The following is a 12,188-nucleotide window of genomic DNA, read 5'->3' as shown; positions in this document are numbered from 1 at the left end:
CTGGAATTCAACTCTGAACTCCAACACCCTGACCTGTAATAGCATCTCACTAGCCGCTCGCCCTGACCTGTAATAGCATCTCACTAGCCGCTCGCCCTGACCTGTAATAGCATCTCACTAGCTGCTCGCCCTGACCTGTAATAGCACCTCACTAGCCGCTCGCCCTGACCTGTAATAGCACCTCACTAGCCGCTCGCCCTGACCTGTGATAGCACCTCACTAGCCGCTCGCCCTGACCTGTAATAGCACCTCACTAGCCGCTCGCCCTGACCTGTAATAGCACCTCACTAGCCGCTCGCCCTGACCTGTAATAGCATCTCACTAGCTGCTCGCCCTGACTCACCCTGACCTATAATAGCATCTCACTAGCCGCTCGCCCTGACTCACCCTGACCTATAATAGCATCTCACTAGCCGCTCGCCCTGACCTGTAATAGCATCTCACTAGCCGCTCGCCCTGACTCACCCTGACCTATAATAGCATCTCACTAGCCGCTCGCCCTGACTCACCCTGACCTATAATAGCATCTCACTAGCCGCTCGCCCTGACCTGTAATAGCATCTCACTAGCCGCTCGCCCTGACCTGTAACAGCATCTCACTAGCCGCGCCCTGACTCACCCTGACCTATAATAGCATCTCACTAGCCGCTCACCCTGACCTGTAATAGCATCTCACTAGCCGCTCGCCCTGACCTGTAACAGCATCTCACTAGCCGCTCGCCCTGACTCACCCTGACCTATAATAGCATCTCACTAGCCGCTCGCCCTGACCTGTAATAGCATCTCACTAGCCGCTCGCCCTGACTCACCCTGACATATAATAGCATCTCACTAGCCGCTCACCCTGACCTGTAACAGCATCTCACTAGCCGCTCGCCCTGACCTGTAACAGCATCTCACTAGCCGCTCGCCCTGACTCACCCTGACCTATAATAGCATCTCACTAGCCGCTCGCCCTGACCTGTAATAGCATCTCACTAGCCGCTCGCCCTGACCTGTAATAGCATCTCACTAGCCGCTCGCCCTGACCTGTAATAGCATCTCACTAGCCGCTCGCCCTGACTCACCCTGACATATAATAGCATCTCACTAGCCGCTCGCCCTGACCTGTAATAGCACCTCACTAGCCGCTCGCCCTGACCTGTAATAGCATCTCACTAGCCGCTCGCCCTGACCTGTAACAGCATCTCACTAGCCGCTCGCCCTGACTCACCCTGACCTATAATAGCATCTCACTAGCCGCTCGCCCTGACCTGTAATAGCACCTCACTAGCTGCTCACCCTGACCTGTAATAGCACCTCACTAGCCGCTCGCCCTGACCTGTAATAGCATCTCACTAGCCGCTCGCCCTGACCTGTAATAGCACCTCACTAGCCGCTCACCCTGACCTGTAATAGCACCTCACTAGCCGCTCACCCTGACCTGTAATAGCATCTCACTAGCCGCTCGCCCTGACCTGTAATAGCACCTCACTAGCCGCTAGCCCTGACCTGTAATAGCACCTCACTAGCCGCTCACCCTGACCTATAATAGCATCTCACTAGCCGCTCGCCCTGACCTGTAATAGCACCTCATTAGCCGCTCACCCTGACCTGTAATAGCATCTCACTAGCCGCTCGCCCTGACCTGTAATAGCACCTCACTAGCCGCTCACCCTGACCTGTAATAGCATCTCACTAGCCGCTCGCCCTGGCTCACCCTGACCTATAATAGCATCTCACTAGCCGCTCGCCCTGACCTGTAATAGCATCTCACTAGCCGCTCGCCCTGACCTGTAATAGCATCTCACTAGCCGCTCGCCCTGACTCACCCTGACCTATAATAGCATCTCACTAGCCGCTCGCCCTGACCTGTAATAGCATCTCACTAGCCGCTCGCCCTGACCTGTAACAGCATCTCACTAGCCGCTCGCCCTGACTCACCCTGACCTATAATAGCATCTCACTAGCCGCTCGCCCTGACCTGTAATAGCACCTCACTAGCCGCTCACCCTGACCTGTAATAGCACCTCACTAGCCGCTCGCCCTGACCTGTAATAGCATCTCACTAGCCGCTCGCCCTGACCTGTAATAGCACCTCACTAGCTTCTCTGTTATCTGTTTATCTGAGGTATACACTTATAGGAAAGAGTGGAAAGAAAAAACAAGCAAAAGGAAAGAACTATGTACAAGTAGGGAGTGATCTTTTTTTTACAACAGATTCATTGATTTGTGAGAATAAAATCAGGTCTATGAGGCGTTATGTAGTTAAACCATTTTTCCCAGTATGAATCAAATTGTTCCAGCTTATGATTAACAGATGCTGTTATCTTCTTCATTTTGTAAATGTCCATTGTAATCTCTATTTAAAGTTGGGCTCTCCTGTGATAACCATTTCCTAGTAAGAGTCTTTTTACCAGCCACCAACAGTATATTCATTAAATATTTATCTCTTTTCAACCATTACTTTTAATTCTTTCTACTCTTCTAATATTTGTACATTTTGTGTACTGTATCTGTGCACTTGGAATGCTGCTGTAAGACTGCAATTTCCATGAAGTGTTTATCTATCTATCATTCTGAGTCCATGCTCCAAGGGAGATTTCTATCAGCCTGATCACTCAGATGTCAGTCCTCATCAGACCCACGTCAAGAGCAAATTACTCACCTTCTCAGTCGGAAGATTACAGGCACTCAGTGCAGCCTCTACCCGCTTCCTGTCAGCCGCAAACAACTGGAAAATACTGCCGATATAGAAGGGAATTTGTGAAAAATGGAGGCCCTGACGAAAGGGCTGTAACTTGAAATATTAACTCTGATCCTCTTCCCACAGATATGTTCAAGTTCAAGTCTAATTATCATTCAACCCAACCTGTGAATAAAGCCAAACATTCCTCTGGGGCCAAGCTGCAAAACACATTACCAACAGCGCACAGCACATCACACATTCCACATCACACACCGTACACAGAACACCGACATCGCACACAGAACACCGTACACAGAACACAGAACACCGTACACCGACATCGCACACAGAACACCATACACCGCACACTGACATCGCACACAGAACACAGAACACAATACACCGCAAACTGACATCGCACACAGAACACCGTACACCCCACACTGACATCGCACACAGAACACAGAACACCGTACACCGCACACCAACATCACACACAGAACACCGTACATCGCACACCGACATCGTACACAGCACACCGTACACAGAACACCGACATCGCACACAGAACACCATACACCACACACTGACATCGCACACAGAACACCGTACACAGAACACAGAACACCGACATCGCACACAGAACACCGTACACAGAACACAGAACACCGTACACCACACACCGACATCGCACACAGAACACAGAACACGGTACACTGCACACCGACATCGCACACAGAACACAGAACACCAACATCGCACACAGAACACTGACATCGCACACAAAACACAGAACACTGACATCGCACACAGAACACTGTACACAGAACACAGAACACCATACACCGCACACTGACATCACACACAGAACACAGAACACTGACATCACACACAGAACACTGTACACAGAACACAGAACACCATACACCGCACACTGACATCACACACAGAACACAGAACACTGACGTCACACACAGAACACAGAACACTGACATCACACACAGAACACAAAACACCGACATCGCACACAGAACACAGAACACTGACATCGCACACAGAACACCGTACACAGAACACAAGAACACCATACACAGAACACAGAACACCGACATCGCACACAGAACACTGTACACAGAACACAGAACACCGTACACCACACACCGACATCGCACACAGAACACAGAACACGGTACACTGCACACCGACATCGCACACAGAACACAGAACACCAACATCGCACACAGAACACTGACATCGCACACAAAACACAGAACACCGACATCGCACACAGAACACTGTACACAGAACACAGAACACCATACACCGCACTCCGACATCACACACAGAACACCGTACACCGCACACCGACATCACACACAGAACACCGTACACCGCACACCAACATCGAACACAGCACACCGTACACAGAACACAGAACACCGACATCGCACACAGAACACCGTACACCGCACACTGACATCGCACACAGAACACCGTACACCGCACACAGAACACCGTACACCGCACACCGACATCGCACACAGAACACCGTACACTGCACACCGACATCGCACACAGAACACCGTACACTGCACACCGACATCGCACACAGAACACCGTACACAGAACACAGAACACCGTACACTGCACACCGACATCGCACACAGAACACCGTACACCGCACACCGACATCGCACACAGAACACCGTACACAGAACACAGAACACCGTACACCGCACACCGACATCGCACACAGAACACAGAACACCATACACCGCACACCGACATCGCACACAGAACACCGTACACAGAACACAGAACACCGTACACCGCACACCGACATCGCACACAGAACACAGAACACCATACACCGCACACCGACATCACACACAGAACACAGTACACCGCACACCGACATCACACACAGAACACCGTACACCGCACACCAACATCGAACACAGCACACCGTACACAGAACACAGAACACCGACATCGCACACAGAACACCGTACACCGCACACTGACATCGCACACAGAACACCGTACACCGCACACAGAACACCGTACACCGCACACCGACATCGCACACAGAACACAGAACACAGAACACCATACACTGCACACCTACATCGCACGCAGAACACAAAACACAGAACACCAACATCGCACACAGAACACCGTACACAGAACACCGTACACCACACACCGACATTGCACACAGAACACAGAACACGGTACACTGCACACCGACATCGCACACAGAACACAGAACACCAACATCGCACACAGAACACTGACATCGCACACAAAACACAGAACACCGACATCGCACACAGAACACTGTACACAGAACACAGAACACCATACACCGCACACCGACATCACACACAGAACACAGAACACTGACATCACACACAGGACACAAAACACCGACATCGCACACAGAACACAGAACACTGACATCGCACACAGATCACCGTACACAGAACACAGAACACCATACACAGAACACAGAACACCGACATCGCACACAGAACACTGTACACAGAACACCATACACCGCACACCAACATCGCACACAGAACACCGAACACAGAACACAGAACACCGTACACAGAACACAGAACACCGTACACAGAACACCGACATCGCACACAGAACACAGAACACCGTACACAGAACACCGACATCGCACACAGAACACAGAACACCGTACACAGAACACCGACATCGCACACAGAACACCGTACACAGAACACCGACATCACAAACAGAACACCGACATCGCACACAGAACACCGACATCGCACACAGAACACCATACACAGAACACAGAGCACCGTACACCGCACACCAACATCGCACACAGAACACCGTACACAGAACACCGACATCGCACACAGAACACCATACACAGAACACAGAGCACCGTACACCGCACACCAACATCGCACACAGAACACAGCGCATTGTACACTGCACACAGAACACCGTACACAATACACAGCTCACAGCACATAGCACATATAGTTACAATAGCAGAACAGCCCTAACCCTACACGTCCATCTCGCCCCCTAACCCTACACCTCCATTCCCTCCCCTAACCCTACACCTCCGTCTCCTCCCTTAACCCTACACCTCCGTCTCCTCCCCTAACCCTACACCTCCATTCCCTCCCCTAACCCTACACCTCCGTCTCCTCCCTTAACCCTACACCTCCGTCTCCTCCCCTAACACTACGCCTCCGTCTCCTTCCCTAACCCTACACCTCCGTCTCCTCCCCTAACCCTACACCTCCGTCTCCTCCCTTAACCCTACACCTCCGTCTCCTCCCCTAACCCTACACCTCCGTCTCCTCCCCTAACCCTACACTGTCTCCTCCCCTATCCCTATACCTCCGTCTTGCCCCCTAGCCCTACACCGTCTTGCCCCCTATCCCTATACCTCCGTCTTGCCCCCTAGCCCTACACCTCCATCTTGCCCCCTATCCCTATACCTCCGTCTTGCCCCCTAGCCCTACACCTCCGTCTTGCCCCCTATCCCTATACCTCCGTCTTGCCCCCTAGCCCTACACCTCCGTCTTGCCCCCTAGCCCTACACCTCCGTCTTGCCCCCTATCCCTATACCTCCGTCTTGCCCCCTAGCCCTACACCTCCATCTTGCCCCCTATCCCTATACCTCCGTCTTGCCCCCTAGCCCTACATCTCCGTCTTGCCCCCTATCCCTATACCTCCGTCTTGCCCCCTAGCCCTACACCGTCTTGCCCCCTATCCCTATACCTCCGTCTTGCCCCCTAGCCCTACACCTCCGTCTTGCCCCCTATCCCTATACCTCCGTCTTGCCCCCTAGCCCTACATCTCCATCTTGCCCCCTATCCCTATACCTCCGTCTTGCCCCCTAGCCCTACACCACTGCTTGGTCTCCTAACTGCCAGGCTCTGTGTTTTCTTTTGTCCAGTCAATAACTTAAGTTATTGTGTTTTCTTTTGTTTTGTAACCGTACTTTTTGACTGGGATTCTTCTCTCTTCATTCACATATATTTTTATCCTTGTGTACCTGCAGAGTAAATTGATATAAGCAAATCATCCATTTATCTGGGACTGGATCGCATACAAATCACTTCAGGCTCTTCATTTGCATTTCACTCCCTTTGTGAAAGTCACAAACTGCAATTCAGTTCCTACGAAAGCATTGGTGAAAGGTTTTGAAAAACTGGTTTCAAGAGTTAGGAACTGGGGTGCATCCTAGTAGATGTGATTGGCTCTACTGAGTAAAGCGACTACACCCTCTCCCTGGTGGGCCAAGGAAATCGACTGGAAGTTATTGACTGGACAAAGAAGGCAGGGTTGAGCCTGGGTAGTTGTGCCCGCTGGCCACAAATGTTGACTGAGAGTTCGGGGGGCACAGTAGTTACAGTCACTGAACCTCACAAACGCTTATCATTCCATGTCAGACTCAACATTCTGGGTTGCCACTAACCTGAAGCTGAGAGGACCTGCCACACAGGTCCTGGGGCTGTGAGGGGGCATCAGAGGCTGGCTGTCCTGCAGTGAGTTTATCTGCTCCTGACATTCCAATGCTCTTCCATCCACAAGGCACAAGTTAGGAGTGTGGCTGAACACTCTTCATTTCAAAGTTTAGCAGTTAAAATGAAATTGATCACCAAAGTACATAACCACATTCTCCCATTGGCTGCCAGTGACAAGCGGTGTTCCACAGTGGTCGGTCTCTGCTCCAGTACTTTTCACATTGAATGAAAATGGTTGACTTTGTGGCCAAGTTTGCAGATAATACAGAGGTGGAGGGGCAGGGAGTGCTGAGGAAGCAGGGAGTCTGCAGAAGCACTTGGAGAGTTTTGAAGAATGGGCACAGATGGAATGTAGTGTAGGGAAGTGTTTTGTCATGCACTTTGGCTGAAGGAATAAAGTAGCAAATTGTTTTCTAAATGGGAAGAAAATTCAGCTATCAGAGTTGCAAAAGGTCTTGGGAGTCCAACTGCAGGACTCCCTAAAGGTTAACTTGCCCATTGAGACAGTAGTAAGAGAGACAGATGCAGTTTTAGCATCTATTTTCAAAAGACTAGAATATAAAAGCAAGAATGTAATGATGAGGCTTTGTAAGACACTGGTCAGACCACATTGTGAGCAATTTTGGGTCCCCTATCTAAGAAAGGATGTGCCAACATTGGAGAGGCTCCAAAGTAAGTTTATGAGAATGATTCTGGAAATAAAAGGGTTAACATATGAGGAGCATTTGATGGATCTGGCCAGTACTTGCCAGAGGTTAGAAGAATGAAGAGAGATCTCATTGAAATGTACCGAATATTGAAAGGGCTGGACAAAGTAGGTGTGCGGAGGATGCTCCCAGTCGTAGGAGTGTCTATTGTCGGGTGGGACGATCGATGTCCCTTTAGAACAGAGGAATTCCTTTAGCCAGGTGGTGGTGAATCTGTGAAATTCATTGCCACGTACGGCTGTGGAGGTTAAATCATTGGGCATATTTAAAGTGGAGGTTGACAGGTAAGAGTGTCAAAGCTTGTGGGAGGAGAATGGGATTGAGAAAATAAATCAGCCATGATGAAATGACGGAGCAGACTCGATGGGCTGAATGGCCTAATTCTGCTCCTGTGTCTCATGGTCTTATGGCTTTAAATACAACTTTGAGATTCATCTTCTTGTAGGCATTTACAGAAAAGAAAGACAACAGAATTTCACAAAAATATACATAAGCAGACAAAGATTGATATACAATGAATGCTCAAAATAAGACAAACTGTATAGTGAGAACAAGGACTGTGGTCCTTGAAAGGACTCAGAACTGCAGTTCCAGCCACTCTCAACAACCAGCACCATTCAACACAAAGCAGGCGCTCGACCGGCACCCGTCCACCACCGGTGCACAATGTCTGCAGCGAGCACCGGCTACACCGACCGAACCTCCCAAACCTCTACCACCACCTCCAAGAAGGCAGGGCACTGCCACCTGCCACCCCGTACTGACTAGCTGCTCCTGCAGAAGAAATGCTGCTCCGGAGTCTCACTCACATTTTGTTGATTGTGGATAATCTCGAGGCATTGTGGGTCAAAGGATGGGTGGCGATTTTCAGGATTTCCGCTGCCCAGTCCTAAACAGGACAAGAGAGATCAGCTGGAGCTGGTAGCCAGTGCTGCAACCCTCTACACACCGAGCCCGGTCGTCCATGACCAGACACAAGCCAGGAGATGTCAAGTAGCTATCGTGTTTGCTTGCCAGTCGCAGGCACAGTTTATCAAAATACCCTCTCCTTGGGGAGTGGGAATTGAAATGGCAGCTCACCAATTCAACTCCATCAGCACATCCCTTCATTCACAGTCCCCACCCCTCAGTCACTTTCAGACCCACCCCTCACCCTGCCTCCATCACTCTTCACCCACCACCATCATCCCCACCCCCTCACACGTACTACTCCACTGTCACCCCTAGCCCCACCACCAGAACTCCACCCCACTCATAGTCACACCCTTATCAACCTACCTCCTCCATCACTCCCCCTCACCTGTCTCCATCACCCCTCATCCATCCATCTCTCAGTCAAGCCCTCCCTCACCCCCAGCCACACGGTCACAACTCCACCCACCAACACCCACACGCCTTCCTGTCCAACCCTATGAACCCAAGCCTCTGCATCACCATACTCTCCCCTCCATCGCTCTCCGGCCCCAACAAAGGCCGCTGGTCTGACCTTGGGAGGAGGACTTCCTTTGCTCCCACAGCCTTCCCCAGTAGAGTGGGTCGAGGAGGCGGTGGGCAAATTCTGCCCGCACAGCGCCAGCCCAGTGAAACTGTAGCCACTAACCTTCACCACGTTCACCTTGAAAGCAACAAAATTTTCAAACACCAGGCTGTGAAAATCCTGGCCAGCCACCACGGTCAGGCACTTGGAGTAGAAGTTCGAGTTGGGATTATCCACGTCGAAAAGTTCACGGATTTTAGGATTCTGTGGGTGGTTGGGGGTGGGGGAGGAACAAGAAGTGGGATAAGGGTGGGTCATTCCAGTTAGAGTGGGCTCTGGGAGTCTATGTCCTGAAGCAGGTGGGGGCTGGGTGAGGAGGGTCTGCTCGGATCACTCAGGTGGTAGCAGAGTCTAACTGGCAACGGGCAGGAAGAGCTGAGTTGGGCCGCTGGCAGAGCGGGGAGGCAACACCCCACCCAGGACCGGCTGGCAGAGGAAGCTTATTTTCCTGCAGGCTGTCCACACAGCTGCAGGCACTGGGAACATCTGGTTGCTTATGCAAACCATGTCGATCACACTCATCCAGTCGTTGCCTCACCTGCCCAGGGGCTACCGACCAGATTCTCCGTTCAGCTCCATCGCAATGATTTGTGGCTCGATGTCAATGGACGCGGGAAAGTAACCAGCCCGTATACTGGGAAAGACTCACCCTGCGTGCATGGGGAGAGTGGCCTCCCTGTACACAGACACATCCCCCACCCCGCCCCCTCCCCGTACACAGGCAGAGGGAATGCCCACTGCGTGTGAGCCCCAACCCCCCCCCGCGAATCTTAACTAAGCAAGTGTCCAGTCAGTTTCTCATTGACTGGTCATTACCCTCAGGTCTACCCCTCTCTCACCAGGATACTGGTCTCTCTCCAGTTCAGGCGTACAGCTCACCTCCACCCCAGAAGAGATTCCAATGATCCCAGAAGCTGAATCTGTGCCCCCCGGCACCAGCTGCCTATCCACACAGTATCTGCCTTTCCTTCTATTTCTGTCCCCACGCACATGGCACTGGGAGTCATCCAGAGGTCGGTACTTTTGACCTCCTGCTTTTAACCTCTCTCCTAGCTCCCTATATTCACTCTGTAGGATCTCATCCCTTTTTATGACAATCTCCTGCAAGATCTCACCAGAAAACCCTTTCTCTCGAATGGCTGTGTCTTCCGATGCTCGAAATTGAACTTCTGAGTCAGATGGGTGTTGCAGAGGGGACCCTTAACACTCTCCTATCCTCTCTCACATACAGCACAATACAGGCCCTTCAGCCCACAAAGCTGTGCCGAACATGTCCCTACCTTAGAAATTTCCTCTTTGGCTCTGGGTACCCTCTTGTTTTCTAAGCTCCATATACCTATCCAGGAGTCTCTTAAAAGACCCTATCATATCCACCTCCACCACCACCACTGGCAGCCCATTCCACGCACTCACCACTCTCTGTGTAAAAAACTTACCCCTGTCATCTCTTCTATATCTACTTCCAAGCACCTTAAAACTATGCCCCCTCATGCCAGCCATTTCAGCCCTGGGGAAAAGCCTCTGACTATCCACACGATCAATGCCTCTCATCATCTTGTACACCTCTATCAGATCACCTCTCATCCTCCGTCACTCCAAGGAGAAAAGGCCGAGTTCACTCAACCTATTCTCATAAGGCATGCTCCCCAATCCAGGCAACATCCTTGTAAATCTCCTCTGCACCCTTTCTATGAATTCCACATCCTTCCTGTAGTGAGGTGACCAGAACTGAGCATAATACTCCAAGTGGGGTCTGACCAGGGTCCTATATAGCTGCAACATTACCTCTCGGCTCTTAAATTCAATCCCACGATTGATGAAGGCCAATGCACTGTCCGCCTTCTTAATCACAGAGTCAACCTGCGCAGCAGCTTTGAGTGTCCTGTGAACTCAGACCCCAAGATCCCTCAGATCCTCCACACTGCTAAGAATCTTAACATTAATGCTATGTTCTGCCATCATATTTGACCTACCAGAATTAACTTATCACACTTATCTGGGTTGAATTCCATCTGCCACTTCTCAGCCCAGTTTTGCATCCTATCAATGTCCCATTGTAACTTCTGACAGCCCTTCACACTATCCACAACACCCCTAACCTTTGTGTCATTAGCAAACTTACTAACCCATCCCTCCACTTCCTCATCCAGGTCATTGATAAAACTCACAGTGTAAGGGTACCAGAACAGATCCCTGAGGCACACCACTGGTCACCATCCTCCATGTAGAATAATACCCGTCTACAACCACTCTTTGCCTTCTATGGGCAAGCCTGTTCTGGATCTATGAAGCAATGTCCCCTTGGATCCCATGCCTCCTTACTTTCTCAGTAAGCCTTGCATGGGTTACCTTATCAAATGCCTTGCTGAAATCCATATACACTACATCACTGCTCTACCTTCATCAAGGTTTTTAGCCACATCCTCAAAAAATTCAATCAGGCTCATAAGGCACGACCTGCCTTTGAAAAAGCCATGTTGACTATTCCTAATCATATTATACCTCTCCAAATGTTCATAAATCCTGCCTCTCAGGATCTTTTCCATCAACTAGTAAAACAATTCACATCTTTAGGGTGATGCTGCTTTGCATTGTGTTCAAGCAGGTCGGTTCTGACTGATGTGAGAAGGGGAATTTCCTGTTTGTTGATGCATTGAAATACAGTGCAGTATAGGCTGTTCGGGGGCTTCGAGCCTTGCCACCCAGCAAACCCCAATTTAAGCCTGCGGACAATTTACAATGGCCCG

At 50.6% G+C, this 12,188-nt stretch overlaps 1 protein-coding gene across 1 annotated transcript in view; it reads right to left on the bottom strand.

Moving 5' to 3' along the window:
- Positions 1–12,188, bottom strand: part of LOC132382496 (1-phosphatidylinositol 4,5-bisphosphate phosphodiesterase beta-2-like) — a 282,694-nt gene that overhangs the window by 254,634 nt on the left and 15,872 nt on the right. The window contains exons 4-7 of the mRNA XM_059952750.1: positions 9,505–9,645; positions 8,714–8,793; positions 6,672–6,725; positions 2,648–2,723 (exon numbers count right to left, since the gene is read on the bottom strand). Of these exons, the coding sequence (XP_059808733.1) occupies positions 2,648–2,723; positions 6,672–6,725; positions 8,714–8,793; positions 9,505–9,645 (351 nt within the window). The remainder of the gene's footprint in view (positions 1–2,647; positions 2,724–6,671; positions 6,726–8,713; positions 8,794–9,504; positions 9,646–12,188) is intronic.

The sequence above is a fragment of the Hypanus sabinus genome, chromosome 2 (assembly GCF_030144855.1).
Source record: "Hypanus sabinus isolate sHypSab1 chromosome 2, sHypSab1.hap1, whole genome shotgun sequence".
Taxonomy (NCBI): Eukaryota; Metazoa; Chordata; class Chondrichthyes; order Myliobatiformes; family Dasyatidae; genus Hypanus; species Hypanus sabinus.
Note: the sequence above shows the minus strand (reverse complement) of the source record. Positions and strands in the feature narration are given on the sequence as shown.